Source organism: Rhinoraja longicauda, chromosome 10 (genome assembly GCF_053455715.1).
Source record: "Rhinoraja longicauda isolate Sanriku21f chromosome 10, sRhiLon1.1, whole genome shotgun sequence".
Taxonomy (NCBI): Eukaryota; Metazoa; Chordata; class Chondrichthyes; order Rajiformes; family Arhynchobatidae; genus Rhinoraja; species Rhinoraja longicauda.
Genome location: NC_135962.1, coordinates 44,840,736 through 44,864,890, shown reverse-complemented (window position 1 = coordinate 44,864,890; position 24,155 = coordinate 44,840,736). Strand labels below are relative to the sequence as shown.

The 24,155-nt window shown below is 45.3% G+C and overlaps 1 protein-coding gene across 6 annotated transcripts in view; it reads left to right on the top strand.

The window, feature by feature from the left end:
- Positions 1-24,155, top strand: part of itpk1a (inositol-tetrakisphosphate 1-kinase a) — a 201,733-nt gene that overhangs the window by 117,588 nt on the left and 59,990 nt on the right. For 5 of the 6 annotated variants that reach the window (XM_078406789.1, XM_078406788.1, XM_078406786.1 and 2 more), the window contains one exon: positions 18,483-18,608. The exons of the other annotated variant lie outside the window; for it this stretch is intronic. In XM_078406789.1, coding sequence (XP_078262915.1) covers positions 18,483-18,608 — 126 coding nt within the window. The remainder of the gene's footprint in view (positions 1-18,482; positions 18,609-24,155) is intronic. 6 annotated transcript variants of the gene reach the window in all.

Below are 24,155 nucleotides of genomic sequence, written 5' to 3'. Positions count from 1 at the left end.
TTAAAACTCATCAACCCATATTGATTCCAGCAACGAGCGACCTGCAATCATTTCTTTGCCTAGGTCCGGAAAGGAAAAAAAATGCTAACACTGGCAATCGAAAGAAAAAGCAAAAACGCCAGGTCAGCCAGCATCTGTTCAGAAAGAAGCAGAATTAATAATAGAGCTCACTTGATAGGCCATCGACCTGAAATGTTAATACCATTTCTCTGTGCCCACAGATACTGCCTGGCCTGCCATGTTTTAGTTTAGTTTGGAGATACGGTGTGGAAATGGGCCCTTCGGCCCACCAAGTCCAGGCCAACCAGCGACCCCCGTATACTAGGAACAATTTGCAATTTTTGCCGAAGCCAATTACCGGAAATTGGAGGAACAGCACCTCGTATTTCGCCTGGGCAGTTTGCAGCCCAGTGGTATGAACGTCGACTTCTCCAAATTTAGATAGTTCCTCTGTCCCTCCCGTCCCCTCCTCCTTCCCAGATCTCCCTCTATCTTCCTGTCTCCACCTATAATCTTCCTTTGCCCCCCCCCCCCCCCCCCGACATCAGTCTGAAGAAGGGTCTCGACCCGAAACGTCACCCATTCCTTCTCTCCCGAGATGCTGCCTGACCTGCTGAGTTACTCCAGCATTTTGTGAATAAAAACCTTCGATTTGTACCAGCATCTGCAGTTATCTTCTTATATTATATAACATGAAAACCTGTACGTCTTTGGAGTGTGGAGGCATTCGGAGAATTCGGGGAAAACCCACGTGGTGACAAACTCTGTGCAGACAGCACTCATAGTCGGGATCGAACCCGGATCTCTGACGCTGTAAGGCAATTTGTCAAATCAGCACTTTGTTTTTACTTCGCTATGGTGCAGTTTTATTTTTCTCCAAACCTTAACTTGGGAAGTGCTGATTGTATGTGTGCTACAAGGAGAATTGCAACTAAACAAGGTAACCACATCACTCAAACTGGACGTTGATAGGATCTTGTCCCAAAATCTCCAGCAACATATATTTTTGTATTGGTCCCTTTTAAGGGTGAAAGGGTATGCCAGTGTTAAGAGGAAGAATGTGATGGCATTGGAGAGGATCCAGAGGGGGTTTATGAGTGTGATCCCGGCGATGATTGGGTTAACGAATGGGGAATGTTTGATGTAATCGCTGGCGTTTAGAAGGATGAGGGGGACTTCACTGAAATCTACTGAATAATGAAAGGCCTTCATAGACTGGACATGGAAAGTTTTCAGTGGTGAGAGAGTCTAGAACCAGAGGGCACAGCCTCAGAACAAAAGGATGTACCTTTACCTTAGGTGGAATTTCTTCAGCCAAAGGGTGGTGAATCTGTGGAATTCACGACTACAGACAGTTGTGGAGGCCAAGACATTGGGTATTTTTAAAGTGGAGATTGATAGGTTCTTAATTAGTAGAGGTGTCTAAGGTTATGGGGAGGAGAAAGGTGTTCAGAGGGAAAAATAGATCAGCCATGATTGAATGGTGTTAATGGGCCGAATGGCTTAATTCTGCTCTTATGGTCTTATTAACAAGGATACACTCCCCTCTTCCCCCTCAATGTGCTGCATCAGGGTTTCCAAGATTCATGTAAAGCCTTTTTCCCTCTTAACCAATACCCTCCCTCTTGACCAAAACCATCGTAAATGAGGACATCCTGAATTTCAGGGTCGAAAGTTCCCCCACCCATCACATTTTATTAAACCCTATTAAACCCTTTCCTTGTTTCTTTTTTCTTGCTCTTTGCCACTTTCTATCTTCCCACCCCATCTCGTTCGATCAATTTCTCTCTTATTCATTTGAGCGTTCCCATTCATTATTGTTCTCACTTTTTTGCTTCATCTTTATCCCTCAATGTTCTGCCTCAGTTCTTCCTTTTGTGAGCATCCATTGTCTGTATTTTGTGTGTGTTTGGGTTGCATGTTGGTCAGGGAAACTAAATTTGGAGTGGAGGGGGATGGCAATAATACCAGGTGACTTTTCAGAGAATCGAGATGCTGGTAATAGTGAAATTGCCTTTGCACTTTGAGCTAATTTGCCCTCAACAAGAAAAACCGCAAACCCTGTGATTATAAAGTTGCAGTAATTGAATTACTGCTGTTGTATTTCTTCATGAATTGGCTGTTTTCAAATGACTCATTGACACAAATGGGTACTGTCAGTGCCAATTGAATTCTTGTGGGAACAATGTTTTGTAAGCTAAGCTTTCTTGGAAGGAAATTGCTTGCAAGTGTGCAACTGGGTAACAAAATTATATAATATAGTAAGGTTTCCCACAAAGACTGCAGCAGTTTAAAGCTGTATGTGTGGATCGTGAGCTATCTGGGAAATATCCAAGCGGAAACAATAGAGGTGGAGATTTGTGTCATGATTAGTTTAGTTTAGAGATACAGTGCGCAAGCAGGCCCTTCGGCCCTCCGAGTCTGCACACACCAGCTATCCCCAAACAATCACACTATCCTACACACACTAGGGACTATTTACAATTTTTTACCAAAGCCTATTAGCTTACAAACCTTCTTTGGTGGGTGGGGGGAAGCTGGAGCTACCTGAGAATACCTATGCGGTCGCAGGGAGAACGTACAAACTCCGTACAGACAGCATCCGTAGTCAGGATCGAACCTGGGTTTCTGGTGCTGTAAGGCAGCCACTCTATTGCTGCCAACCCCAATCATACTTCAGATCTGTAGAAATCTTAAATCTCTGAAGTGAACACTTTAGCAAAGCTGATGGCTTCCATATTATGGTATCAAATAGTGGGAATCTCTGAATGCCTTTATCCTTGTGGTACTAAGCACTGAGCCAGAGAGAGGACCTGCCTTTTATTCAATTCTTATAATCCTCAGCTCATTCAAGCAATTTCCTTGGTATCAGATTTTGTCCAGTGTATCATATCATATCATATCATATCATATCATATCATATCATATATATACAGCCGGAAACAGGCCCTTTCGGCCCACCAAGTCCGTGCCGCCCAGTGATCCCCGCACATTAACACTATCCTACACCCACTAGGGACAATTTTTACATTTACCCAGCCAATTAACCTACATACCTGTACGTCTTTGGAGTGTGGGAGGAAACCGAAGATCTCGGAGAAAACCCACGCAGGTCACGGGGAGAACGTACAAACTCCTTACAGTGCAGCACCCGTAGTCAGGATCGAACCTGAGTCTCCGGCGCTGCATTCGCTGTAAAGCAGCAACTCTACCGCTGCGCTACCGTGCTGCTATATATAGAAAAAAATCCCATAGAAAAATAGGTGCAGGAGGAGGCCGTTTGGCCCTTCGAGACAGCACTGCCATTCAATCTGATCATGGCTGATCATCTAAAATCAGTACCCCGTTCCTGCTTTCCCCCCACATCCCTTGATTCCTTTAGCCCTAAGAGCTAAATCTAACTCTCTCTTGAAAACATCCAGTGAATTGGCCTCCACTGCCTTCTGTGTCAGAGAATTCCATAGACTCACAATTCTCTGCGTGAAAACATTTTTCCTCATCTCAGTCTTAAATGGCCTACCCCTTATTCTTAAACTCTGACCCCTGCTTCTGGACTCCCCCAACATCCGGAATATTTTTCCTGCATCTAGCCTGTCCAATCCTTTAAGAAATTTATATGTTTCTACTACTATAAGATCCCCTCTCATCCTTCTAAATTCCAGTGAATACAAGACCAGTCAACCCATCCTTTTATTATATGTCAGTTCCGCCATACTGGGAATTAACCTGGTGAACCTACGCTGCACTCCCTCAATAGCAATAATGTCCTTCCTCAAATTAGACCAAAATTGCAGACAATACTTCAGGTGCGGTCTCACCAGGTACAACTGCAGTAGAACCTCCTTGCTCCTAAACTCAAATCCTCTCGCAATGAAGGCCAACATACCATTAGCTTTCTTCGCTGCACTTGGAGATTGGGGATATATTTATATATATCAATGATTTACTGACCTATAATTCTAATTCAGGTTTGGGTTAGTAGTTGCATTTACTGAATCCTGAGCGAAGAAGTTGTGAGTTCATGATCTATTCAAAAATGTATCGCTGATGCACATCAGTGCAAAACAGAAGGACTGTATTGCCAGAGATGCTGTTCCCTGAATGGAGTATAAACTGGACGCCCCATTTAATAGGCGGATAGACCAATTCTTGTCTGCATGCAGCGATATCTAGACAACATGTATAAATGAAGAACTGCAGATGCTGGTTTACCAAAGAAAGATACAAAATGCTGGAGTAACTCGGCAGGTCATGCAGCATCCCTGGGGACATGGATAGGTGACGTTTCAGGTCAGGTCCCTACTTCCCAATCTTTCAGGCAACGTTCAGGCATAGGCTGATAAATGACAAAGAATATTTGTGCCACAAAGGTGCTGGCAAGAACTGTTCCCCACAGTAGAGAAACAAATTGGTTACTGCATCCAGTGGCATTACAATCACAGAGTTCCCTGCCTCAGAAGGCACTGGAGGCTGATTCACTGGATGCATTCAAAAGAGAGTTAGATAGAGCTCTTGGGGCTAGTGGAATCAAGCGATACGGGGAGAAGGCAGGAACGGGGTACTGATTGTGGATGATGCGCCATGATCACATTGAATGGCGGTGCTTGCTCGAAGGGCCGAATGGCCTAATCCTGCACCTATTTTCGATGATCTATATATCAACATCCATTGAAATACTCAACTGCTTTAACCTCACTCAACACGTCAATTTTCCCACCCATAACCGTGGACACATTCTGGACCTTGTCTGCTCCACTGGACTAAATCTACATCACCTCTCTGGCTCCGACCCCACCCTCTCTGATCACTTAGCCATCACCATGTCCATCAACATTCCCACCCCAGCTCCAAAGCAAAAACGCAAAATCAACTTCCGCAAGCTGAACTCTGTTTCACCTACCTCGCTCTCATCCTCCCTCTCTGAAATAATGTCCACCTCTCCCTTCGTTGACCTCCACAGCCCCTCTGACCTCACTGACTACTACAACCGCACTCTCTCCTCCTGCCTCGACCAGCTTGCACCTATAAAAACCAAAACAGTTTCCTTCACCCACTCTGCTCCCTGGTTTACCCCTGAACTCCACGTGATGAAAACTCATGCCCGCCAACTTGAAAGACTCCGCAACAAAACAGGTCTCACAATTCACTCCCAAGCCTACAAAGACCACATACAGCACTATAAAGATGCCCTCTCCCGTGCCCACTCCACCTACTACTCTCAAATAATTCACTCTGGCTCCGGAAACCCAAAAACACTCTTCTCTACAATAAACAAACTCCTCAGCCCCCTGGACACCATCTCCCAATCATTCACAGTTGACAAATGCACCACTTTCCTTTCATTCTTCCAAAGCAAAATAGACAACATCTACAGCACCTTAACCACCAACGCACCTGCTCCCCCTCAAACCACCTGCCCCCCCTTATCCTGTCAGCCCCTGCCTCAGTTCTCCCCAATCTCCACCACCGACCTCTCTGACCTCTTCACAGGAATAAAAACTGCCACCTGCTCTCTGGACCCCATCCCCTCCAGCTTTGTCAAGGCCTGCCTTCCTGCTCTCTCTCCACTTATCACTGCAACAATAAACTCCTCCCTGTCCACTGGCATCGTCCCGCCATCCCTCAAAATCGCTGCTGTCACCCCCATTCTGAAAAAACCTGGTCTAAACCCTGACACCCCAAACAACTTCAGACCAATCTCCAACCTACCCTTTCTGTCCAAAGTTTTGGAACGTGCTGTAGCTTCCCAACTCAAATACCACCTCTCTACCAATAACCTGTATGAAACTTTCCAATCCGGATTCCACTCAAACCACTGTACTGAAACTGCGCTCCTCAAAATCACAAACGACATTCTCCTCTCCTCCGACGCTGGCAACCTCAACATCCTCATCCTACTTGACCTCAGCGCTGCCTTTGACACCATAAATCACTCCATTCTCCTCACCCGACTTGAAACCTCCCTTAACATCACCGGCACAGCCCTATCCTGGTTCAAATCTTACCTCTCTGACAGACACCAGTTCATCTCCATTAACAACTGTAAATCCCCCACCGCTCCTCTCCCCCAAGGTGTCCCCCAAGGCTCAGTCCTTGGCACCCTCCTCTTCATCCTCTACCTGTTCCCCCTTGGTCAATTAATCCGCCGTCATGGTCTCAACTTCCACTGCTTCGCCGATGATATCCAGCTCCTCATCTCCACCAAGTCAATCTCCCCCACCACACACTCTACACTGACAAACTGCATCACTGAAATAAAATCTTGGCTTCAATCAAACTTCCTCAAACTCAATTGCAACAAATCTGAAATCATCATCATTGGTCCAAAAACGCTCACCAAATCCACCCAAAACTTCATCCTCAACATTGATGGTCTCCCAGTATCCACCTCACCTCACATCCGGAATCTTGGAATCATCCTTGATCAAACCCTCTCCTTCGACAAACACATCAAACACATCACAAAGACAGCCTTCTTCCACCTCAAAAACATTGCCCGTCTCCGTCCATCCCTCTCCTCCACAGCTGCAGAAACCCTCATCCACGCCTTCATCACCTCCCGTCTGGACTACTGCAACAGCCTCCTCTATGGCGCACCCTCAAAAATCATCAATAAACTTCAATACATTCAAAACTCCGCTGCCCGTCTACTCACACACACCTCGATCCGTGACCATATCACCCCCGTCCTTTATAAACTCCACTGGCTCCCCATCCCCCAGAGAATCCAGTACAAAATCCTCCTCATAACCTACAAAGCCCTCCATAACCTGGCCCCATCCTACCTGACCGACCTCCTCCACAGGCACACTCCCACCTGCACCCTCCGCTCTGCCGCTGCCAATCTCCTATCCCCCCACATCCGGACCAAACTCAGATCCTGGGGGGACAGGGCTTTCTCCATCGCTGCTCCCACCCTATGGAACTCACTACCCCAAACCGTTAGAGACTCCTCCACACTCACCACATTCAAAACATCGCTGAAGTCTCACCTGTTCAGTACTGCCTTCAACCACTGAAGGTCACCTCACCTTCTGTCTCCTTTCTCTGTTCATTTATTTATTTACTTATTTATCTATTTATTCATTTCCCTATGTTCTCAAAATCTCTGTAAAGCGTCTTTGAGTGTATGAAAAGCGCTATATAAATAAAATGCATTATTATAAAATGCATTATTGACCCGAAGTTCAACTGGACCAACCATTGAACACTGAACAATATCTTTTTAAGGCAGGGATAGACTAATTCGTGATTAGAACAGGTGTCCAGGGTTATGGGGAGAAGGCAGGAAAATGGGATTAGGAGGCAGAGATCAGCCATGATTGAATAGCGGAGTGCTCGATGGGCTGAATGGCTTAATTCTACTCCTCTAACTTGTGAACACTGTGGCTAAGAATACACGGCTATGAAAGCAGGTTAAAAGCTTGGTGTCTGGTAGTCAGTGACCCCCCCCTCCTGACACCCCAGATTATTGTTGCCCTCCACAGAGCACACGTCAACACCATGAGATTGAATAATTTCCACTTGCCTGAAAGAGTACGGCTCCAATAACTATCAAGAAGCTTGACACCTGTATAAAGCAAATGTTTAATTAGCACTCATTCGCCATCTTAAACATCCATTTCCTCCTCCTCCTCCTCCTCCTCCTCCTCCTCCTCCTCCTCCTCCTCCTCCTCCTCCTCCTCCTCCTCCTCCTCCTCCTCCTCCTCCTCCTCCTCCTCCTCCTCCTCCTCCTCCTCCTCCTCCTCCTCCTCCTCCTCCTCCTCCTCCTCCTCCTCCTCCTCCTCCTCCAGCACACAATGGCTGTAATATGCATCACCTACTGAATGCAGTGCACTTAGGTTTCTCTGAGTCTGATAAAGGATCTCGATCTGAATTGTTAACCCTATTTCTTGCCACAGATCGGCCTGACTTGTTGACGTTTTCCTACATTTTCTGTCTTTACTTCAGATCTCCATCTTGTGAAGTTTTTCTGATTTGTCACATTACTGTTAATATTTTTTTGACATTCGCCCCCATTCATCGTTTTAACTAACAGGTAATTAACGCTGACCCATTAGAACCGTTCCTCGTATGTGTTTTAGCTTTTCATTTGCCATTGCTCATCATCCCAGTTACGACATTTCTATTATCCTCGCGGAGGATTCCTGCCCCTTTAATTGCCCTTTATTGAGCTATCAAGAGGTATAAAGTATTGGCAATCCAGAATGCCTTGTGTGCAGATTAGGTTTAATGACTGTTCCCTTGGACAACTCGACCTTCAGATGGGGCGTAGAATTGGATTTGAAGCCAGTTGTCCAGGGAAATCTTCAAATAAGTAATAGATAAGAGCAGTACAAGAACATAATCAAGTAGGAGCACGAGTCGGCAGGCCTGCCCCTTATCCAATGTGATAGTGGTCGATTTATGTTCCCTCATCTCCACTGCTGCACCAGTTGCCCATAGCTCTTACTTCCACGCTCTTTAAAAAATGTGTCTACTTTCTCTTAAATGCCTCCAATGATCTTGCCTCCACAACCCTCTGGTATAGCAGGTTGTGTGAGTGGGCGGATACATGGCAGATGCAGTTTAATGTAGATAAGTGTGAGGTTATTCACTTTGGAAGTAAGAATAGAAAGGCAGATTATTATCTGAATGGTGTCAAGTTAGGAGGAGGGGGAGTTCAACGAGATCTGGGTGTCCTAGTGCATCAGTCAATGAAAGGAAGCATGCAGGTACAGCAGGCAGTGAAGAAAGCCAATGGAATGTTGGCCTTCGTAACAAGAGGAGTTGAGTATAGGAGCAAAGAGGTCCTTCTACAGTTGTACCGGGCCCTGGTGAGACCGCACCTGGAGTACTGTGTGCAGTTTTGGTCTCCAAATTTGAGGAAGGATATTCTTGCTATGGAGGGCGTGCAGCGTAGGTTCACTAGGTTAATTCCCGGAATGGCGGGACTGTCGTATGTTGAAAGGCTGGAGCGATTGGGCTTGTATACACTGGAATTTAGAAGGATGAGGGGGGATCTTATTGAAACATATAAGATAATTAGGGGATTGGACACATTAGAGGCAGATAACATGTTCCCAATGTTAGGGGAGTCCAGAACAAGGGGCCACAGTTTGAGAATAAGGGGTAGGCCATTTAGAACGGAGATGAGGAAGAACTTTTTCAGTCAGAGGGTGGTGAAGGTGTGGAATTCTCTGCCTCAGAAGGCAGTGGAGGCCAGTTCGTTGGATGCTTTCAAGAGAGAGCTGGATAGAGCTCTTGAGGATAGCGGAGTGAGGGGGTATGGGGAGAAGGCAGGAACGGGGTACTGATTGAGTGATCAGCCATGATCGCATTGAATGGCGGTGCTGGCTCGAAGGGCTGAATGGCCTACTCCTGCACCTAAAAAAAAAAAAATAAATAAAAAAATAAAATAAAAAATAGCAAGTGGCCAATGATTCACCATTGTCTGGTTGGAGAGGTTCCTACTCACCTGTTTTAAATGGCCAGCCCCTTACTTTGTTAACATGTCTCCTCGTTCACTCCCATTAATGGAACCATCTCAACATCTACCCTGCCATGTTTCTTTCGGATTAGCTATCCTTCATTCATCCAAAGTTCCAAAGAATTCAGGTCCAATTTCTGTCATCCATATTTCAGGGCAACCTTCTTGTCCAAGGAATTAACCCGGTAAATCTCCGTTGGAATCTTAAGAGTGGAATGCTCTACTCCAAGTGTGGCTTCACCAATATTGTTAACAATTGTAGAAATGGATGATGAAGACGGGCTGTGGTGGCGGGGCTGTGAGGTAGAGTTGTGCCCACCAGCTCCGGCGACCCACGCTCAATCCTGACCTCTGGCGTCTGTTTTGAGATTGTATTCTTCCAGTTTCCTCCCACATCCCAAAGACATGTCGGTCAGTTGCTTAATTAGCCACTATAAATTATCCTAGGTGCATGTACGGCAGAACTATTCCAGCAAATATTTAGGATTTATAGAGGGGAAGCATGGTTGAACGTTAAGCTATATAATTATGATTTGGTACAGTGTATTTGATATAAAAGTAAAGAAAGATTTGCATCGTTCATAACCTGGGTGTGTCTAAACCACCTCACTGCCAATTAAGTACTTTGGAAAGTTAATGTAGGAAACGTTGGCTGTCCGTTTGTGATCTGGGGTATCATCATGATCAGGATGTTTGTTTTAAAGGTTGATTGAGGGCTGTATATTGCTCTGGACAGTGATGGTTCTCTGGATTTTTGCAGGAGATAGTTATATGTTTTTTTTTTTTACACCCGCCGTTGAGGAAAGACAGGACCATAATTTGACATCTTATTTAAAATCTGGTATCTTTAACAGTACTTTGCTCAGTTCTGTAGTGATGTGTTAGCCCAGATAGTTGTTCTTGGGGCTATGGAGTGGGACTTGAACCATCAACTTTCTGTCTTGGCTGCAAGGGTGCTGCAGACAGTTGGCAATGGAGACCTTGGGAGGCACGGGTCCTGCAGTGATGGCCAGTTATCCAGCCTTGAATTGAATTGAATTTTGAAATGAATTGAATACTTTATTGTCACATGTGACGAGTCACAGTGAAATTCTTTGCTTGCGTACCCAAGGTATGCAAATAGTCGACCATAAAGGGCACTTACAAAGTTACGAATTCCCCACCCCCGTGCCAAGTCACCTTTTGCCCTTCCCCCTCCCCATGGCAGTTCCCCCACGCCGGGTTCTCCATTGTCCGTTGTTCTTCCCCCCACCCCCTCCCGCTTCACGGCGGTCCCCCCACGCCGGGTCCTCCATTGTCCATTGTTCTTCCCCAACCCCCTCCCCCCTTTATGGCGGTTTCCACATGTCGGGTCCTCCATTGCTCTTCCCAAGGCTGAGAGCTGACATCACTGGTAAGCATCTCCAAGCTTTAGGAGTAGCCCAGTCCTTTCACATGGTCCTTTTGGTGTTCTTGCTGGAATATTGGCTGGGAACTCTTCAGCTGCCAGCAGGCCTTTTTCTTGTGCAAATGCATGTATTTAATATTCTGCTATTGGGTCATTTTGTTTCTGAGCAAAGAATGGGGCCTTCCAATGGTGGTCTTTGACTTTGTTTCAGTCAATGAGGCCCTCAGGAAACTTGGATAACTATCGTCACTGCTGCCTTTGCTAACTGCCTACTAACCATCACCTTTGTTATTGGATTGAATTCCCTGCGGATTTGTAAAGTGCTTACATTTTTAGTTTGATATTGAGCGCAATTTATCTAAGGGTCTCTCTTTTGCAACAGCCAGCTGGTAAATATCCAAAATCCTTATCTTAAAACCTCTGTCTTTGGCCAAGCTTTTGGCAGAGTATTTGCTTAAATGGTCGCTATCCACTGGTATGCCTTGGGTTGTTTTACTGTGTGAATTACAAGTTTTTAACATTTACTGAATTCACAATCTCATATAGACACAAATAACTGGAGTAACGCAGTGGGTCAGGCAGCATCTCTGGAGAGAAGGAAGGATCCAACAGGATTCCACCACTAGCCACATTTCCCATCTTCACCCCTTTCTGCCTTCCGCAAAGACCATTCCCTCTGCAACTCACTGGTTAACTCACCCCTTCCCATTCAAACCACCCCCTCCCCAAGTACCTTCCTCTGCAACCGCACGATGCAACACCTGTCGCTATACCTCCTCCCTCGACTTTATCCAGGGACCTTGACAGGCTCACTTGCACCTCCTCCAACCTCATCTACTGTATCCGTTGTTCAAGATGTGGAGTCTTATACATCGGTGAGACCAAACGCAGGCTGGGCAATCGTTTCGCAGAAAACCTTCGCTCAGCACGTGTGAACCAACCTGATCTCCCGGTTGCTGGACACTTTAATTCTCCTTCCCATTCCTACACAGACCTTTCTGTCCTCGGTCTCCTCCATTGTCAGAGTGAGGCTGAGCACAAATTGGAGGAACTGCATCTCATATTTCGCTTGGGCAGCTTACAGCCCAGTGGTATGAATATTGATTTCTCTCACTTCAGGTAGCCCCCTCTCTATTCCTCCCCCATCCAAGTTGCACTAATTTCTCATTTTCACCCTACAATGGATGGCCTGTTTCCTTTATCACCGTCACCTTTATGCACATCTTCCATTCACTGTTCTTTATCGTTCCTTATCACCGTCTATGTCTCTCGTTTCCCTTATCCCTAACCAGTCTGAAGAAGGGTTTTGACCCGAAACGTCACCCATGCCTTCTCTCCAGAGATGTTGCCTGTCCCACTGAGTTACTCCAGCTTTTTGTCTATCTTCGGTTTAAACCAGCATCTGCAGTTCCTTCTTTCACAATCTCGTATGTCCCCAACCAGTTTGTAACACTGGGAGGATATGATTCACAATCTCATATGTCCCCAACCAGTTTGTAACACTGGGAGTATATGATTTTTTGTGTCGTTTGAGGTGGGATTTCAAGAATAAGGCTGTTTGGATGTTTTTTTTCAAACAGTGCAATGTGGTTATATTTTTGAAGAGGTGCAATGTATTCTTCAGAGACCGAGGCAACTTAATGCTTAACAAATTACTAAAGAGTAGAATAACTAATTCATTAAATCATCACATGCCCTGCTTCAAAATAATTCAATGTCAATGAGAAGGGTCTCGACCCGAAACATCACCCATTCCTTCTCTCCAGAGATGCTGCCTGACCTGCTGAGTTACTCCGGCACTTGTGAGTGTGAAGTGTTTTTATAGTTTTGACAAAGTGCCCTTTTTAGTTGTATGTTTTGAAAAAATGTGATTATATCATCTGTTTTTATCTAGAAAACTGCTATGGTCCATCTCTTTGGTCTTAATTGGTTAGGAAAAGAAAATGAATAGAAGCAGTACTGTGTAAGAATAATATGTTTGGTTATAAAGGCTACAGAGCGTACTAAATGGTGACATTGATTTATGATGCTGTTTATAGTTATCTCTTGTGATTCTCTGAATTTTGTTTTACTCCTTGTACTGGATGGAGGCACTATTTTGAAGGCAGGCTGGTGAGTCTAACCAGAGAAAACTTGGAAATCACGCGTGTAGGAAGGAACGGCAGATGCTGGCTTAAACCAAAGATGGACACAAAAAGCTGGAGTAACTCAGCGGGTCAGGCAGTATCTCTGGAGAAAAGGAACAGGTGACTTTTCAGGTCAAGAAGGGTCTCGACCCGAAACGTCACCTATTCCTTTTCTCCAGCGATGCTGCCTGACCCGCTGAGTTACTCCAGCTTTTTGTCTCTATCTTATGATAGAGACTGTTTAAATCTTCCAATCTATCTTAAGATAGAGTCTGTTTAAATCTTCCAATCCCTTCTTTCAACGGAACTTGATCAAAGAATCTTGGCCATGAGTTGCTTGAGTTAAGAATGGGTTTTTGAATTAAAAAAAATAAATTGATATTATTAAAGGATATTAAATCACAGCAGGGAAGATATAGGTGAGCTAATGGAAAGGCTCAGTGACTCTCACCTGCTCCGATGATGCGGCTTCAGCCAATGTTCCCAGAGACCACTGATTCACAACCTCCAGCCACAGCCCAAATGGCCTAATTCTGCTCCTGGAACTGATGAATTTATGAGGTTAGAATTTTTTCAGTGAGCAATGTCACTGCTTGTCTGTGGATTTGTTTAGTTTAGAGATACAGCGTGGAAACAGGCCCTTTCGTTCCACCGGGTCCGCCCCGACCAGCGATCCCCGCACATCAACGCCACCCTATGTCCACGAGAGACAATTTTTACATTTACCAAGCCAATTAACCTACATTCCTGTACGTCTTTGGAATGTGGGAGGAAACCGAAGATCTCGGAGAAAACCCACGCAGGTCACGGGGAGAACGTACAAACTCCGTACAGAAAGCACCCGCAGTCAGGATCGAACCCGGGTCTCCGGCGCTGCATTCGCTGTAAGGCAGCAACTCTACCGCCGCGCCACTGTGCCCCCCCAGTCGTGTATCCTCTACTGTTCCCTCTCGAGGTCTGGTCCTTGAAAGCAGTGGACTACATTCCCATGGTCGCCAACACTTGTTTCTAAACATCTGCAGATGGCCGTGTTTCACAAGGAAGGCCGGAAAACACCAGCTGGCTATTGAACACGAGTTATGGAAACTGAACAAAATATGCTTGTGAGCAGTGCTCCGTTCACCAGGTGGAAACCAGATGCTCAGTTTAACTTTCTGGTGAGAACCAGTGTCTGCAGGAGAACCGGGGAGGAAGAAATAATGAAATACACAGCACGCTTTCAAATGCAGATAAATGTTCTCCCACTTATTGGCAGTGTGAGTGCCGTGGCAGTGGTTGTACATTTCACTACGTATTCAGACTGTGTCTGACGAAAGGTCTCTACCCGAAATGTCGCCCATTCCTTCTCTCCAGAGATGCTCCTGTCCCGCTGAGTTACTCCAGCTTTTTGTGTCTATCTTCGGTTTAAACCAGCATTTGCAGTTCCTTCTTACACATAACTCACTACGTATCATCGTGCATTCCAAACAGAGGCTACTTGCAACTTCTGGTGATCCATTGGGAAGGACATATGATATGTAGTTGCCTTGCCTGGTGCTTTTCCAGATATGGAGTGGTGCCTCTTCAATGATATGCTTTGAGCAGTTTAGGAAAATAACTGCAGATGCTGGCACAAATCGAAGGTATCACAAAATGCTGGAGTAACTCAGCGGGTCAGGCAGCATCTATGGAGAGAAGGAATTGGTATCAGTCTGAAGAAGGGTCTCGACCCGAAATGTCACCCTCTCTTCTCTCCTGAGGTCCTTCTCTCCTGAGATGCTGCCTGACCCACTGAGTTACTCCAGCATTTTGTGATGCTTTGAGCAGTTGTTGCACATATTCCTACATTGGTGGACCAAGTATATGACATTTTTGTATTCCTTGCCCTCCTTAATTGCTCCTGAACTAAGCAAGAGGGAGAGGAGTCCAACACATTGGTGTAGGACACAATTAAATTAAGCCGTGAAAATGGCTGTCTTTCATCTCTGAAGGACATTAATGATAATCTAGTGGTTTTACAATTTCTGTTTTATCTACTCTTAGCCTGTTTTACTTCATCACTTGGGAAATTTAAATTCTCAAGCTTCTATGGATTTGTGTCTTCTGATTTATAGTCCACACTACTGAATTCTAATCCAGAAACTTGGTATCCCAAAACTATCCTGAACAACTGGCATTGTGCCGCGGTACAGTGGCGCAGTGGTGGAGTTGCTGCCAGACAGCGTCAGAGACCCGGGTTCTACCCTGACTGAGAGTGCTGTCTGTACAGAGTTTGTACTTTTCCCCCTGTGACTGTGTGGGGTTTCTCTGGTTTCCTCCCACATTCCAAAGATGTGCAAGTTTGTAAGTTAATTGCCTTCTGTAAAATTCTGTGTGTAGGATAGAACTAGCATACAGGCAATCGCCAGTCGGCGTGGACCCGGTGGGCCGAAGGGCCTTGTCTCCAAACTGTGGCTCTAAACTAAACTAACTGGCACTCCTTGGAATGTTCAGTAACAGAAACGATGCATCCTGTGGGTATGCTGTGCACAATTCCTCTAACTTTGATATGCTATTATTTTTCAGTTGTGTATCTCCCGTACCTACATGTTTAACTTCCAAAATCTATTTGTTGCTTATAAAGGCATTCACATCCACGATGGGATCCAGTGACACAGATCATTTCGATAGTAACTTACTTCAATAAATGTCTGCCTAGCCAAATGACATTCTGTTGTTCCTTGTGATTGTTTTTAGTTTTAGTAATCTTTGCACTCAAGTGAACACAGTTCCTCCTTATTTAATGGTAGCTTTGTTAGCTTTGATGGTGTTGACTTCTGTGCTTCATCATGGAACAAGATAATGGCAAATGCATTGGTCTTTCCCATTATACTTTTTGAGCAAACAGAATATGAAAATCACATGTGTCATTGAGTATATTTGACACTCTACTAACTATCCACTTCAGTGTTGTCATCAAATTTCCAGAAAACGGTTCAATTTTAAAGAGATTTGCAGCTTTTCTGTTTCTGTACCATTTTATGAGAGGCAGAGAATTCTACTTCTAGACTTTTAGCAGTGCAATAATGTGCATCTAAAACCATGGGGTGAGCTTTAAACTATGAAGGTGGCACCGAATTAAATGGGGAAGGAGTAGACTACCAGGAATGTTCAGGAGACAAGAGAAAGATGCCAACAAGCTGTGGGAGTTTCCAGACGGTATGGATGGAAATAATGGAAGATTGACACAAAGTGCTGGAGTGACAGGCAGCATCTCGGGAGAGAAGGGATGGGGCGACGTTTTGGGTCGAGACCCTTCTTCAGAGAGGCATGGGAGAGGGAAGCTGGAGATAGGAAGGGGACAAAGAGCATGTGAGGTGTGAAAAGGACAGATCAAAGCAGACAATGTCCAAGGAAAGGCAAAATGGTTCATTGTTGGCTACGGTTTAGGGACAAGAATGTTTGAGTGGAAACCCTCACTACATTTAGAGAATTACTTGGTCTGAACTCAAGAGTCACAATTTGCAAGCCTCTATGCCATGTGCTGGGATCAGGTTAGCTCTTTTACAACTAGTATGAGCACAGTGGCCCAAATGGTCTTCTGTGTAGAAAGTTTTCTCTGATTAGAGGAGAGGATGTCTGTTAGCTTTTTAAAAGTTAATATCCAACTGTAGGTTCACTGTTTAAAAATAAAGTGTCACCCATTTTAAATATGAGAGGAGGCACTATTTTTTCTTTGAAGCTTGCAAGTTTTGGAACTCTTCCTCGATGGGCAGTGGAAGCAGAATCTTTAAACATGGATGTAATTTCTTGGAAAGCTAATGGTTGCAAGTTTCCAGTGGATAGACAGGAATGTACAGTAAAGATTCTAAGCGGATCAGTTGTGATATTACTGAATGGCTGAACAGGCTCGGGGGACCATGGTCTGCTATTCATCTTAATTTGTGCGTTTGTCATAAAATCTGCCATGTAAACATGCCTGGTGCAAGAGGTTTGTGGGTAGCCGCCAGTCTGCCTTGGCAATGGTCCCATCTCAATCTCAGCTTTAACATTGGTTGCCAGTGCGAGAAACGGTGGCACAGCGGTAGAGTTGCTGCCTTACAGGGCCAGGGACCCAGTTTCGATCCTGCCCGCGGGTGCTGTCTGAACGGCGTTTGTACGTTCTCCCCGTGACTGCGTGGATTTTCTCTGGGTGCTCCGTCTTCCTGCCACACTCCAAAAACGTACAGCTTTTGTAAGTTAATTGGCTTCGGTAAAAAAAAACCTGTAAAATTGTCCCTCGTGTGTAGGATAGTGTTAGTGTGTGGGGATCGCTGGTCGGCACAGACTGGAGGACCAAAGGGCCCATCTCCGCGCTGTATCTCTAAAACAAAAACATAGTAAGCTGCCCTTACACAGCAGTGGCATTTCAACGTCTAGGTGGGAAAAGCTTTTGTTCCATCTATCCCACTCTTGCAGGATAGTAACAGTGGACTTGTTACCATCCTCCAAACACACCCCACGTTGCCATGTTTTATCTCAAGGTTTTACCCCTTGGAATGTTTCCATTTTGGAAATCTGGAAGAATTCTCAGAGATGGGATTTCCAAATTGGTGGTTCACAATTTGACATTCACGACCAAACTAGTCTGAAAGGTTGAGGAGGAGGAGTGTTTGGTTTTGTCAGAGACCAGTGCTGGCATCATGCCTTCCTGTCGCCGCCAGGATGTGGCAAAGCTGGTGAGGTGTGTTTGAAATGCTGCCATTTTAACAACGTGAGACGACAACTATCTCGGTCAGAAAATTCCCCCAAATACAGATGCTCTCCGACTTAGGATATTTCGACTTTACGATGGCGTAAACGCTGGGCAACGGCAGCGAGCCGCAGCGAGCTTCCGGCCACGTGATCAGGTGTATTAAATGCATTTCGACGTACGATATTTTCGGTTTACAATGGGTTTATTGGAACATAACCCCGTTGTACGTTGAGGTGCACCTGTATTTAAAAATAATCAGCTCAACACTTCAAAAAACGATGAGCAAGAGTCAACGTTAGTTAATATGGAAGATCCCTTGGCATTGTTTCATTCTCCAGGATGAACTGATGATGTTTTCATCTAACACCTCACTGACATCGGCCATAGAACGTAGAACAGTACAGCACAGTGCAACACAGTACAACAGCCAGTACAGTCCCTTCACCTGCACTGTTTGTGCTACACATGGTGCCAAGACCAACTCTTATATGCGTGCACACAATCCATATCCTTTATTACCTGATAGAACTCCCTCCATTTTCGGGTTGGAGACCCAGCGTAAACTTTGTGCTGTAATTTGCTTGTAGATTGAGGTATAATTCATATACTTGAGCCAGCGTTTTACAAGCTATCAAAATGCAGTGAGCTTGCATGATGGGTGGTTCCAGTCAACCCCTTCTGAATAGCTGACCGACATAAGGGAAGGTGCCACTGTGTCAGCAGTTTATTCCAGATCTGCAGCAGAGAAGCCATTCTTCAAAAAGAAAATCTAACCCTCTCATTACATTTTTTTTTTTTTTTTTGCAGCTTGATTTGGAGAAACCACTCGAGGAACAGGGGCCACTTGATGTTATCATTCACAAACTGACGGATGTCATTCTGGAGGCCGATCAAAATGATGCACAATCCCAGGAGCTGGTGCAGAGGTTTCAGGTGAGGACACCAACGCAGTTCCACAAAACATCGATGCATCCTGCTACGAATGATACATCAGCCTTGGACAAGGTTGCCAGCACCCCAGGATAATGCCATGGGCACAGTAACGCAGTGGTAGTTGCTACCTCGCAGCGTCAGAGACCCGGGTTCGATCCTGACTATGGGTGCTGTCTGTACAGAGTTTGAACGTTCTCCCTGCGACCGTGTGGGTTTTCCCCGAGTGCTCTGGTTTCCTCCCAGACTCTAAAGACGCGCAAGGTTGTATGTTAATTGGCTTTGGTAAAATTGTCCCCAGTGTGTCGGATAGAGTTAGTGCACAGGGTGACCACTGGTCTGCGCGGACTCGATGGGCCGAAGGGCCTGATTCTGCACAGTATATCTCTATAGAGTCTAAACTGTGGAGGAGAATCATTAAGGGGAGGAGGAATAAAATATTCTGATGAATAGCTATAAAAAAAACAATTGACGGAGAGGAAAAAAGCTTTCTGGCTGACTATTGGGAATCGCCTTAAGGATAATGGGAACTGGTGCCTTACAGTTGGTTTGGCACTTACAGTGGCCTAAGAATAGATGCAATCTATGATGACCAACCGATGCTGAGTAGATGAGGCTGTTGATGCCTGAAGTCTTGTGATGAAATCACCAGGGTAAGCAGTAAAGCTTTGAGTTGGCAATCCATAATCAAAATTGGAAACACTTGACAGTCTCATGCATTCGTGTTTTGAGGCAAGTACACTAGAGAAGAATAGAGATTTAATAGAAAGAGAAATAGACCTTAAATGGACATTCACGGGTTATTTTCCATTATTTATTTTCATTTTTCCTAAGGCTTATGATTCACATAGCCGAGAAAGGACAACATTATCGTGTTCAATCCCAGTTTTAAAGTGAGCCCATAACTAGCCCTTTCTGTCTTCCGCAGAGATCGTTCCCTCCGCAACTCCCTGGTTAACTCATCCCTTCCCTCCCAAACCACCCCCTCCCCAGGTACCTTCTCCTATAACCGCAAAAGATGCAACACCTGTCGCTATACCTCCTCCCTCGACTCTGTCCAGGGACCCCCGATAGTCCTTTCCGGTTAGGCAGAGGTTCACTTGCACCTCCTCCAACCTCATCTACTGTATCGGTTGTTCAAGATGTGGACTCTTATATATCGGTGAGACCAAACGCAGACTAGGAGATCGTTTCGCAGAACACCTTCGCTCGGCCTGTGTGAACCAACCTGATCTCCCGGTTGCTGGACACTTTAATTCTCCTTCCCATTCCTACACAGACCTTTCTGTCCTCGATCTCTTCCATTGTCAGAGTGAGGCTAAACGCAAATTGGAGGAACAGCATCTACTATTTCGCTTGGGCAGCTTACAGCCCAGTGGTATGAATATTGAATTCTCTCACTTCAGGTAGTCCCGGCATTCCCTCTCTCTCTATCCCTCCCCCATCCAAGTCGCACTAGCTTCTCATTTTCACCCCACAAACAGCTCACAATTCCTTTATCATCGTTACTTTTTTGCATATCTTTCATTCACTGTTCTTTATCTCCCCACACCACCGTCTATATCTCTCGTTTCCCTTGTCCCTAACCAGTCTGAAGATCCTAAACGTCACCCATTCCTTCTCTCCAGAGATGCTGCCTGTCCTGCTGAGTTACTCCAGTTTTTTGTGTCTATCTTTGGTTTGAACCAGCATCTGCAGTTCCTTCTTGCACTCTAAAACTAGGGGACATGAGAGACGAAATGGATAAGAGATCTGACAGGCAGGTTTTTAACATGCGGGTTGGTAGATATATGAAACAAACTGGCAGAGGGAGCGGTAGAGGCGGATTCAGTCACAACATTTCAAAGACATTCGTACATGGGTAGAAAAGGGCGTGAGGGGTATTGTCCAAATACAGGAACGTGGGATTAGCGTAGATAGTCATCTTGCTCAACAAGGACAATTGGGACCACAGAGGGCAGTGGAGGTCAAATCACTGGATGAATTTAAGAGAGAGTTAGATAGAGCTCTGGGGGCTAGTGGAATCAAGGGATATGGGGAGAGGTTGGGCACAGGTTACTGATTGTGGATGATCAGCCATGATCAAAATGAATGGCGGTGCTGGCTCGAAGGGCCGAATGGCCTCCTCCTGCACCTATTTTCTATGTTTCTATGTAAAAGGGCAATTTCTTTGCAATGTCAATGATTGAGGGCAAACACCAAGTGGTGATACTTTTAGACTTTAGAGACTCAGCTTTGCAGCAGGCCCTTCGGCCCACTGAGTCTGCACCGACCAGTGATCGCCCTGTACACTAGCACTATCCTACACACCAGGGACAATTTACAAATTTACCGAAGCCAATTAACCTACAAACCTGAACGTCTTTGGAGTGTTGGAGGAAACCGGAACACCTGGAGAAAACCCACGCAGTCACAGGGAGAACATACCAACTCTGTACTGACAGCACCCACAGTTGGGATTGAACCCAGTTCTCTCTAAGGTAACAAACCTACCGATGTGCCACTGCGCCACCCATAACCTTAGCTCCTTTTAGTGATGGTGATCATGCTAATGGTTTACAGTTCATTAGACTGCTGATGGTTTCCCTTGTTCAGTGGAAATGAAAAATATATTTATTTTAAATATTGGCACAAAACATGAAAAGGCCAGGTTTAAAACAAGGACATAATTTCGTCAGCGAAGCACAATTGGATTCACTCGCTATCATAACATGCCAAGCTAAAAAAACTCATGTTCTCGAGTTGATAGCCACCAGAGTAATTAATTGCTGCATTGCTAAGTAGTGAAGAAATAAATAACTAGGAACTAATTGGATATATTCCATTATTTATATTCCCAATTTATCTTTACAGTGTACTGGCAGGATGAGAAGTACTGAGCTTGTCTGACTTCTGCCTCTGGAACCATTGGTTCCCTTTGTTTGTGAATACACTAGTTTGGTCATTCTTAGCTCTCTCTCTCTCTCTCCTCCCCCCCTGCAGGGGTTAATGCACAAAATGAGACAAAGTGCTGGAGTAACTCAGCAGGTCAGGCAGCATCTCTGGAGAACATGGATAGATGATGTTTCAGGTTGAGACCCCTCTCCAGATTGATGAGTGTCACCAAACCATGTTGTACAGACATACTGCCTGACCTGCTGAGTTACTCAGCACTTTGTGTCCTTTTGGGTTCAGGTGGTGAGTCAGCTAAGTGGACATGGTTGGGCAGAGCGCTTGTGGATGGGACATGCGGTGGGGTGGGAATGGTGCTGGAAAAGTATTATCACTGGCCACCATATTATTATCACATGTTTTTATGTGTGTCTTTTATTTAGGTTTCTCCTCATGGCCTCCCTCTCCCCACTCTTAAAAGTGGTTACAATTATCTACCAATTATCCCTCCTCACCTGTATCCCCCCCCCCTGCCCTCCCCCCCTATTGCCTACTATGTCTTGCCCCACTCCTCACCTCTTCATACCTACTTCCCCCTCTCCTCTTACAGTCTAGAGGAACAGTCCCAACCCAAAACATTGACTGTCCATTTTTCTCCACAGGTACCATCTGACCCATTGAGTTGGTCTATGCACTCTCCCTCTTTTAATGCATTTGCCGCCTCTTGTGCCTCAAATGTAAATTGCTGTTCTAAGTCATTCCAATATCTTGAGTTATTTTCTTTAGTTGCTTTGCAGAATCATTCCTGCCTTATCCCTTAAGTTGTGCAATAAATAATATCTGGCACCGGCCCACATTTCAATAAAAGGACCAAACTTTGTCTCCAGCCTTGTTTATTGAAACAGTCACGTTAAATATGACACCATTCTGGTTTATTGCTGTGGGCCTTATCCTGGCTCTGCTGATCTTTTCAATGGGAGTTTTATTATATTCCAAATTGATGGCAAGACGCCAAGACGAATGACGCTATTTGATTTCTGCCTCGCTTCCTCTCTTGTTTGCCACTCCACCTCGCCCAGATCTAGAAACGCTCTTTGTCCATTTGTTCCTAGGTCTTCTCACTACCAAATTCCACCCATGGCACTCCAGCCCAATAGCAGAGTATTGTCATCAGTCAGAGTATGGAGTATAGAAGTTGGGAGTTCATGTTGTAGTTAAATAAGACACATTTCCATAGAAAGAAAGAAAATAGGTGCAGGACTAGGCCATTCGGCCCTTTGAGGCAACGCTACCATTCAATATGATCGTGGCTGATCATCCAAAATCAGTACCCTGTTCCTTCCTTTTCCCCATATCCCTTGATTCCGATAGCCCTTAGAGCTAAATCTAACTCTCTTGAAAGCATCCAGTGAACTGCCTCCACTGCCTTCTGTGGCAGAGAATTCCACAGATTCACAACTCTCCGGTTGAAAACGTTTTTCCTTATCTCAGTCCTAAATGGCCTGCCCCTTATTCTTAAATTGTGACCCCTGGTTCTGGACTCCCTCAACATTGGGAACAGTTTTCCTGCATCTAGCCTGTCCAATCCCTTAAGAATTTTAGGTGTTTCTGTAAGATCCCCTCTCATCTTTCTAAATTTCTGTGAATTCAAGCCCTGTTGACCCATTTTTTCATCATATATCAGTCCCATCACCCCAGGAATTAACCTGGTGAACTTATGCTGCACTCCCTCAATAGCAAGAATTCAGAGTTCCATTCTGGGCACCATGTTATAGGAAATATGTATTCAAGCTGGAAAGGGTGCAGAGATTTACGAGGGTGTTGCCAGGACTCAAGGGACTCAGCTATAGGGAGAGGTGAGCAGGCTAGGACTCTATTCCTCGGAGGGCAAGAGGATGAGGGGTGATCTTGTGGAGGTGTACAAAATCATGGGAATAGATTTGACAGAGTCTCTTGCTCAGAGTAGGGGAAACAAGAACCAGAGGCCATAGGTTTAAGGAGCGGGGGGCAAAATTTTATAGGAACCTGAGGGGTATCTTTTTCACACAAAGGGTGGTGGATGTATGGAACGAGCTGCCGGGGGAGATAGGCAGGCACTATCACAAAGTTTAAGAAACTTTTCGACAGCAACATGGATAGGACAGATTTAGAGGGACATGGGCCAAACGCAGGCAGGTTAGATTAGTGTAGATGGGACATTTTAGTCAGTGTGGGTAAGTTGGGACAAAGGACCTCTTTCTGCACTATGACTATGACTGACTCCATGACAACTGCAGAACTTGGAACAGATTTTCACAAGCCAGTGGTCAGAGTGCAGAATGGAAGAATGGATTTGGGGGGGGGGGGTGGGTTGCCTCAAAATGTAGCTCACCAACGTAACTTCCTCTTGCAGAAAATGTAGCCCAGCTTTGTTCTGGGTGTGTGCCACCCTCAGTCTGAGATTCCTCTTGTTTAATCCCACGCCCTCCTTTGATTTAATGGATCAGGTAGGCAATGGCTCCTGAATGGTGCTGTAATATTTAGCAAACTGGAGTTTCTACTTCATTTGTTGCACTGGATCAATGTTGATTTAGCCCTGATATCATCCGGATGGAGTGTGGAAGCTGGGCAGGCATTGCAGAGAACAATCTCCTTGTAATTAGTTCCTCTATCACCAGAATTGCCAATGTGGTGGACCTG